The 9,586-nt window shown below is 18.1% G+C and overlaps 4 protein-coding genes across 4 annotated transcripts; 2 read left to right on the forward strand and 2 right to left on the reverse strand.

The window, feature by feature from the left end:
* Positions 1–394: 394 nt before the first annotated feature.
* Positions 395–2,877, forward strand: PGSY75_0513700 (putative secreted ookinete protein; the record flags this gene model as incomplete). Its single annotated transcript, XM_018784417.1, has 2 exons — positions 395–1,002; positions 1,278–2,877. The coding sequence occupies 2 exons, from the start codon at positions 395–397 to the stop codon at positions 2,875–2,877; spliced, it is 2,208 nt and encodes a 735-aa protein (XP_018643072.1).
* Positions 2,878–4,217: 1,340 nt separating this feature from the next.
* On the reverse strand, positions 4,218–4,841 carry PGSY75_0513800 (ras-related protein Rab-1A; the record flags this gene model as incomplete). Its single annotated transcript, XM_018784418.1, has 1 exon — positions 4,218–4,841. One exon carries the CDS (start codon positions 4,839–4,841, stop codon positions 4,218–4,220), a length of 624 nt encoding a protein of 207 aa, XP_018643073.1.
* Positions 4,842–6,580: 1,739 nt separating this feature from the next.
* Positions 6,581–7,493, forward strand: PGSY75_0513900 (hypothetical protein; the record flags this gene model as incomplete). Its single annotated transcript, XM_018784419.1, has 2 exons — positions 6,581–7,204; positions 7,350–7,493. The coding sequence occupies 2 exons, from the start codon at positions 6,581–6,583 to the stop codon at positions 7,491–7,493; spliced, it is 768 nt and encodes a 255-aa protein (XP_018643074.1).
* A 175-nt stretch (positions 7,494–7,668) lies between these two features.
* Positions 7,669–9,553, reverse strand: PGSY75_0514000 (putative tubulin--tyrosine ligase; the record flags this gene model as incomplete). The annotated part of the gene is made up of 5 exons (XM_018784420.1): positions 7,669–7,739; positions 8,003–8,960; positions 9,048–9,159; positions 9,316–9,393; positions 9,516–9,553. 5 exons carry the CDS (start codon positions 9,551–9,553, stop codon positions 7,669–7,671), a joined length of 1,257 nt encoding a protein of 418 aa, XP_018643075.1.
* Positions 9,554–9,586: the final 33 nt, after the last annotated feature.

A 9,586-nucleotide genomic window follows, 5' to 3' on the forward strand; every position in this document is an offset into this window, starting at 1 on the left:
AAAATAAAGAAATAATAAAAAATATATAAACATTAAGCAAATAAATAAAAAAATAAAAAAAATAAAAATATATATATATCATATATATGTATATTATATTTATTATATATATGTATATTCTTCCATTTGATGTTACATTTTTTATTAACATGGTCACTTTTTTTTTCCTTAAAAAAAAAAAAAAAAAAAAAAAAAAAAACATATATATATATATATATTATGTAATACCCATTCGCAATATTATAATAATATGATTATATAATTGTGTGTATTATTCTATTTTAAGTAAAAGCAATATATATAATATAACCCACACGTATACACATATATCATCCTCCCCTTCTCTTTTCTTCTCTCTCTTTTTTTTTTTTTTTTTTTTTTTCTTTTTAAAAATATGACGTTCATATTAAGGTTCAGTCAGTTTATCCTCTACACACATGTATTATTAAAGATGTGTTATGGTTTTTATTTTGAACAAACTGAAGAATTAGTTGTAAAAACTGCTCATAGTGATATATGTAAAAGAGAACATCATTTAAGTTTCAACAATGAAATAATAAAGTTATGTTTGTTCTCTCAACGTGCTGGTGCTAATTCTAAATATAATCTTATAATGAATACATTAAAAGAAGAAAAGTGGGAGGAGAAATATAGAATTTTAAAAGATAATACATTTAAAATTATTAAACATTTCTATACATTTGTAAATAAAAATGAATTAGTTATAATATTTTGTTTTAATAAACATATAAATAAAGCATCTTATGAATGTCATAGATCTATTACCAAAGTGGATGATAAAAAAAATGAAGAACAGCGAGTTACAATTAATTATAATCACATAGATCCTTTATCATTAGTTGATTATACATCTAATAATTTTGAATTCTTGGGTACTTCCTATTTATTAATTTGTGGTATTAATGAAAATAGAAAGTTACCTCCCGCTTCTCGTGTCTTTATCTTATGTCGTGCTAGCAAGGATTCTGGTCTAACCTGGGGGTAACAACAAAAGATATAAATAAGAAATATTATGTTCATATAAATAAAAAAAAAAAAAAAAAAAAAAAAAAAAATATACATATATATATATATTAATATGTGTATGTACATACTCCTTTGTCTTTATTTTTTTTTGTCTTTATTTTTTTTTGTCTTTATTTTTTTTTGTCTTTAATTTTTTTTTGTCTTTATTTTTTTTTGTCTTTAATTTTTTTTTGTCTTTAATTTTTTTTTGTCTTTAATTTTTTATATGTATGCCCACATTTCTCTCCTAGATTCACTTTCTCCTTCTATTACCACCAAGCGAAAGAAAATATAAACTACTCCAATGTGGTGCCCAAAATTTTCTACAACGAAATCGGATTCCTCTTTTCTTCTTCAGAGAATTCTGGCAAGAAATATATTAGGTGCACTTATTTAGAAGGATATCACTTCGATTGTAATGATATAAGGTTTATAGAAGATAAATATTTATTAGATGTGACAAAAATAAGAGGTTATTATTTAACTATTTTATCAAATAGAAAAGATAAAAAAGATAATATAAAATTGTGGTACATCTATAATTCTGTAATAACAGAAAGCATGAATAATAATATTACAAATGTTGGAAAAGAATATAAAGAAGGGAATTTATTTTTATTAAATGATTCGACTGTTTTATATAATTATGTAAATGAAAAAGATAGTTATGTTTATTTAATAAAACATAAAGGATCTGTAAAACATTGTACTTTATTATATTTAAAAAAAGAATATGCAAATCCAGGTTTTATAAAAGAAACAGTAAAAAATCAGACTAAATTAATAAAAGATAATGATCATAATAATAATACTAGATATGTTTGTAATATTAATTATGATGATTTATCTGTTAATGGACATGATAGATATTTCACTGTAAGTGTATATAACGGTGTAAAGACAGATATTAAAAGTTGTTTTTATTTTAGTTATGATAATATATTAGAACCTGTTAATATAATAAATAAAATTGTTAAAATATATGAATATAGTAATTATTCTGTATATGCATTTTATATTAATAAAGATATAGAATCATATTTTCTTTTTAATAAAAAAATGGAATGTTTTCTAGGAGAAAATTTCTATATATATTTAAATATTAATTTTATAAATACATATAAATTAGATAATTCATTTGATACTAATGAAAGAGTAATTAATTTATATACAGATAATCTTATTTATTATAAAATTCCAAATATTAATTATAAAAATACATTTTTATCAAAAATTCATTTCCCACCATATACAAAATATATACAATTAAATGATAAAGAATATATATTTAAATTACCTTCATATATTGAACAAGATATTAATACAGAATTATTTTTTCTTCAGAAGGTTAATAAGTTTTATAAAAAAAAAACAATTCTTCATAAAGGTGGTCATAACAATCAACTAGTTTTAGGTATAGATTTTTCAAAAAAAAATGATATTTGTTCCTATTCATATTCAAAATCATCATGTGAATATACACATATAGATATTAATAAAATTAATATTAAAGTTCCTATGAATCAAGAAATTATATCTGATATAACACTAGCAATAATATGTCCAGTAAATAAAAAAAATCAAAACGTATGTTTTCATCATACATATGATAACGGAAAAAAAGTATTAATTAGAGATCATCTATATGATAGAAATGGATATTTAAATGTATATCCTAAAATTTATATTTATACACCTCAATTAGATCAAATATATGAAGAATCCAAACTAGTTATAAGAAAAGAATTTATTGAAATATTTAAAAATAATAAATGTAATTATAGAAATGTTATCTTATGTAAATGTTATGCAAATAATATGTACTATGATATTACATTTAATTTAATATAGGATCAATGAATGAATTCCTTTTTTTTTTTTTTTTTTTTCTTTTTTCCTCCGCACAGATAAAATTAGATAAGTTCAAAATGTAAGACACTCAAACAAACAAACACACACATAAATAAATAAATATATATATATATATATATATATATATATATATATATATATATTTATATATATATATATATTTATATATATTATGTATTCTTAGTGTCTATTTAAACATTTATGCAATATTTAATATACATTCATAATTAAATTTTTATATATTCATTTTTCAAACATATAATAGATTATATCTATACGATTATTTAATTACATTTTTTTCCCCCTTAATTGTCTATATTTAAATAAATAACAACACAAATATATAATATATATATATGTGTGTATATTAAATTTTTTTTTATAAATTGAATTTTTTCACCAACAAATAATTTATTATATATAAATATAACATACATGATATCATATGTTATGTATATCTACTCATATTTTTTTTTCATCCTACTATATATATATATATATGTATATGTATTTATATATTTATATATTTATATGTTAAATTTACAAGTACATATCCTTATGAACTGTATAATATTAAGAATAAAATTTTAATGTAATTATTTTATATAAGAAAATCAAAAAAAAAAAAAAAAAAAATAAATAAAATAAAATCATATTAAAAAGATCGTACATTTTGAATATGTTAACTTAATAAAAAGGATGATATTATAAACAATATATTATATCATTAATATGTATATATGTATATATATATATATATATATATATATATATATTATATATATGTTTATATTTATATCTTCAAAGGATGAAGGATTTTCTTTCGTCAAATGATTATATATCAAGTATAATTAAATAATTACAAAAAAATTATTGTATTATATTATATATTATATTATTTTTTATTTTATTTTATTTTATTTTTATTTTTTTTCTTGAGAGTCAAGAATAGTTGTAATCACATTAACACTGTGCATAAAAATATATAATTGTAATGATATAAGAATAGGACATATAAAATATTAAAAAAATAAAAATAATAAATAAAATGAAGGAATTAAAAAGAAACATATATATAATATATATATATATATATATAATAAATAAATAAAATAACATGAGGTGTTAAAATTTAATGAAATGTGTAAATTTTTATTTCTATAAGTTTAAATGATAAAATTATAACCATAATATGTATATATTATATATATATATATATATATATATATATTTATTTATAGGTATTATTCCTTCTTTCTTGTTGCCCTGATATATTCACATATATATATATATATTTTTATTTTTATTTTTATATCCGTTTAACATGAACAAAAAGACTGAACCGAATTATCCTGTGTAGATAATTTAAGTTTTGCATGATTATTTTTTAATGATGTAAAATTTTTTTTTTTTTTTTTTTTAATTAATTCTTGTGTAATCATAGTAAAAGCTAGTTCTACATTTGTAGCATCTTTTGCTGATGTTTCTATAAAAGAGATATTTAATTCTTTAGCTTTATTCTGACCTTCCATTGTTGAAATTTCTATATCATCTTTACAATCAGCTTTATTTCCTACAAGTAATTTACAAGTATCTTCATTTGTATATTTATTTATTTCATTCATCCAATCATTAATATGTAAAAAGGAATTCCTGTCTGTTGTATCATATATTATTATTATTCCATCAGCTCCTCTATAATATGCTGATGTTATAGTTCTAAAACGTTCTTGACCTGCCGTATCCCATATTTGTAGTTTCACTATTTTATCATCTACTTTAATAGTTCTAAATCTAAAATCAACACCAATAGTTGTTATATAACTCTCTGTAAAATGATCATCTGAAAATCGTAATAAAATACAAGATTTGCCCACCCCACTGTCACCTATCAATATTATTTTATATAAATAATCATAATCTCGTGATCTATTCTCACTCATCTTTTCTAAATAACAAACAGAAGGACTTATATACTTACAAAAAAAAAAATAATAATAATAATAAATATAATAAATATGAAAAATTAAATAAACAAACAAACATATAATATATATATATAATGTATATATTTATAATTAATTATTACTTATAATATATACAATGCCTTAATAAAAATGTTACACACACGAAAAAAAAAAAAAAAAAAAAAAAAAAAAAAAAAAAAAAAAAAAAAAAAAAAAAAAAAAAAAAAAAAAAAAAAAAAAATTTAAATTTTAAAATAAATATTACTTAAAAAAAAAAAAAAACCATAAAAAAAAAATTAAAAAAAAAAAAAAAAAAAAAAAAAAAAAAAAAAAAAAAAAAAAAAAACTTAAATATATATATATATATACATATATTTTTATTTATGTATATCCCTATTATGCTTGTATTTATACATTAAAAATTAAAAAGCATAACACAAAAAGGGGGTACAATAAAATAAATATACATACAAATAGATATACACATATATATATATATTTACATATAATCAAAAGGAAGTGTCATATAAAATATATACCACTACATCCTTATATATATTCAAGAATATTTCTATTGAAGAAAAAATATATATATTTTAAAAGTTATAAACAAAACATTATAATATAGACCGTTTCATAAATTCTTTATATTTGTAAAAAAATAAAAATGATACATTTTATAATTCTCCACAATAAAAATTTTCAATTTTTTTTTATACTATATATAATTCCTTTATATTTTTATTTATCATATATTTTTATTTATCATATATCTTTATTTATCATATATTTTTATTTATGTTTCATTCTGTATAGTTATGGTTATCATAAAATATTGGTTCCTTGAATTTTATGTACTCCAATTTAAACAATAAATAAATAAATAAATATATATATATATATATATATATATATATTTATATTTATATATTTGTATCTTTTCTATTGTTTTTTTTTTTTTAATTTTTCTTGCTTTTTTAGTTTTTTAAAATTTATCATAACAAATTCTGTATATTTTATTATTCATATATATGCCTCATTTATATATTAAATCGTTTCATAAACCTTTCAAAAAGATTTACCATCATTTATTAAATTTGTAAATAAAAATATGCTTTAAAAAAAAAAAAAAAATATATATATATATATATATATGATAATAAATAAAAATAAGCAAACACATACATTACAAATACTATTTTTTTTTTTTATAAAATATAAGCTTATGCATAGTTATAATATACATATATATATTATTTTAAAAATAGTATATAATATATATATATATATGTATATTTTTAATTATCTCTTAAAATAAATAAGTTGATATATAAGTAGGACCAAATATAAATATATATACCTATGGAAGAACCTTAACAAAATAATGTGTGTACATTAAAAGTATAATTTTATATATATACATAAAATATTATACAATTTTTTTTTTTTTTTTTTTTTTTTTTTCTAATAAAAATATAATATTAATTGATTAATTATATATATATATATATATTAACAATTAAAACGTTTATTTTATTATACATTATAAATTAATTTCTATTTTTTTGGTGTTTATTTTATTGTTTGAGACCCATATATAAGTTATACATATATATAATATATATATTTATATACATTTATGTTACAAATATATATGTAAACGTTAAGATAAAAAAAAAAAATACATAAACACATATAATATTTTTGTATTTAAGATGATAGATAAAAATAGTTTCCTTTTGAATGAAAAAATTCGATTTGATAAATATAATGAAAATGTTGAAGAAGAATATAAAAGAAAATATAATATAGAAAACAAAATAGATGAATATTTTGATGATTATAATAATACTAATAATTCTTCTGTATATTCATCTTCATCTTTATCTTCATCTCCATCTTGTAGTACATTAAATTATAAGAAAAGAAAAGAAAAGTTATTTTTATATAAATATATATCTCCATTTATGGATTTAGGTAAACGTTTTTATTCATCATTAACATTAATATATGAACCTAAATTATATCATCTGTCCATATTTCTAACAACATTATGGGCATACAAAAATATCAAATGTATAAATAAATTATTAATTCATAAATATAATGATATACATTATCAAATTACAAGACCAGACTCTTTAAATGGTCGACGAAAGGCATTCAAAGTATTAGCACTTGGTGGTTCAATAATACCATGCTTCTTTATTACTCTTTTTATTTATGATATGAAGAAAGGTCAAACAAATTATATACTAGTGAACAGGTCAGACATTCCATCTGAGAATCGTCACAATCATATAATCCCTTACACATTAAAGAGAGTTATATCTCATAAGGTAAAAATGATACAATAAAAATAATTCCATATGTAAATATATATGGCTGTATATATTTATATGCATGAATTTTTGTTATATATATATATATATATATGTATGTATGTATTTTTTTTTTTTTTTTCCCAATTCCCTCCCATTTCAGATATTACTATTAAAGGAAAAAATTCTCTTTTTTGCAAAAGATTTAGCTGAAAATAATAATTTTAAAACCTTATCGAGGGAATACCGTAAAAATATGGATAAACGAATATATAAACATTATATTAAAAAGGGAGATATTAATTAAAAAATATGCTACATTATATGTACAAACATATACATATATATATATATATTTTTGTAAATATTTTTAATTCATTTGAAATATATACATATATATATATTTTGTTTTTTTTTTTTTTATGTGATATCTTTTATTATACAAATTAATATTCTCTATAGTTTGCTTTTAAATATAAAAATTAAACGTTTGATTTCATTTTAATGTGTTTTGCCATTTTTTTTAAATGTTCTGTTCCAGACAAATAGGCTCCTATAAAAGGGAAAAAAAAAAAAATATATATATATATATAGCTATTTATTTATTTATTTTTTTTTTTTTTTATTTTTTTTTTTTTTTATAGCTAGTTTTTCTGACTTGTTCAGGTTATATTTATATTTATTTTTTATTTATTTTATTTTATTTTATTTTATTTCATTTTTTATTTATTTTATTTTATTTTTTATTTATTTTATTTTATTTTATTTCATTTCATTTTTTATTTATTTTATTTTATTTTTTATGATGTTCTTTACCTAAGTGTGAATGAAAATTGTAGGGATCCAGATTTCGTATTTTTTCCCCATTTCTATATATACAATCAAAATCTCCAATTCTATCAATTTGTGGTATATCATACTTTTCAATATTTATGAGTGTCATCAATTCATCCAACAAATTAAACTTCAGCGTATAATCGTCTTTTGTATTTGAAGAAAATGAAGGAGATGAATTGACTTCAATTAACCATGGTTTTAAATTATTATCGATAAGGATATCAAATCCATATAATTCGAAACAATGTTTATCATTAATTATAATTTTATGTACAGCTAGAAAAGATTGAATAATACATTCTTCTATATTTTTAATTAATGTAGTAATATTTTCATATCCATAACGACTAATCATATATAAGAATAATTCTCGAACAAACCATTTCCCTCCTACTGTATCATCATAACCTTCTGCATTTTTTTGTATGGATACATTAGTTAAATGCATAGTAACATCATTCATATTAGTTTTTTCATTTTTGAAATATGTATGAGAAAATCTGGCAAAACCACTTCTATATATATATATAGTTAAAGGATAATAAGATAATATTAAAACGTATAATCTTATATCGAATTTTTTTCCTCCGATTAATAAAGGGTTGGATATATATTCTTGAACTATATATTGTTCAGGTTTTTCCTTATCTTTATCATCATTAATTTTATTTTTATTATGATAACTATTCCAGTCTTTTATTTGAGAAATTTTATCAAATAAAAATATTCCTTTGCCTTGTGACTTCCCTATAGGTTTCATTATCCATATGCGATTACTTTTTTTTTTATATTCTTCTAAAAATATTTTATATTCTAAGGGTAAAACAAACGTCATAGGAGTAATATCTAAATTTTTTATATCATCTTCGTTTCTGGTCTTTTCATATTGTTTTTTCAGTCTCTTTATATTTTTAGCTAGTAGGTCTTTACGAGTCAACTAAAATATGTGTGCATATATGTAAATGTTTATAATATGTATATAATGTTATTAATATGTATATATATATATATATATATATTTTACTTCGTAATAATTTCTATAATGATTAACATATTGATCATTTTTAAAACATATAGTATCATAAACTTCATTTATCCAATCCTTTTCAGACCAACATAAATTCCAATCAGTTTCACTTTAAATGTGTACATATATATAAATAAATATTATATATATATATATATATATTTTTATATATATATATTTTTATATATATATATTTTTATATATATATATTTATATATATATATATTTATTTTTATATATATATATTTTTTTTTTTTTTTTTTACTGATTTGTCAACTCCCATTTTCTATGCAAAAATAAGTCAAAAATTGTATTACGAAAATCAGTTCTAAATTTTACAACCCTATTGAAAAAAACAAAAAAAAAAAAAAATTTTAAGTTATAATATAATAACATATATAAAATATTAACATGGTAAATATTTTATAACTATATTTTTATATTATACAACAAAATAAAAAGTACTTGTTTGAAGGAAACAACTCTCTAAAATATATAGACATGTTTTTTCTTATCAAGTATTTATGTTTAAAGTT

The sequence above is a fragment of the Plasmodium gaboni genome, chromosome 5, assembly GCF_001602025.1.
Source record: "Plasmodium gaboni strain SY75 chromosome 5, whole genome shotgun sequence".
Classification (NCBI taxonomy): Eukaryota; Apicomplexa; class Aconoidasida; order Haemosporida; family Plasmodiidae; genus Plasmodium; species Plasmodium gaboni.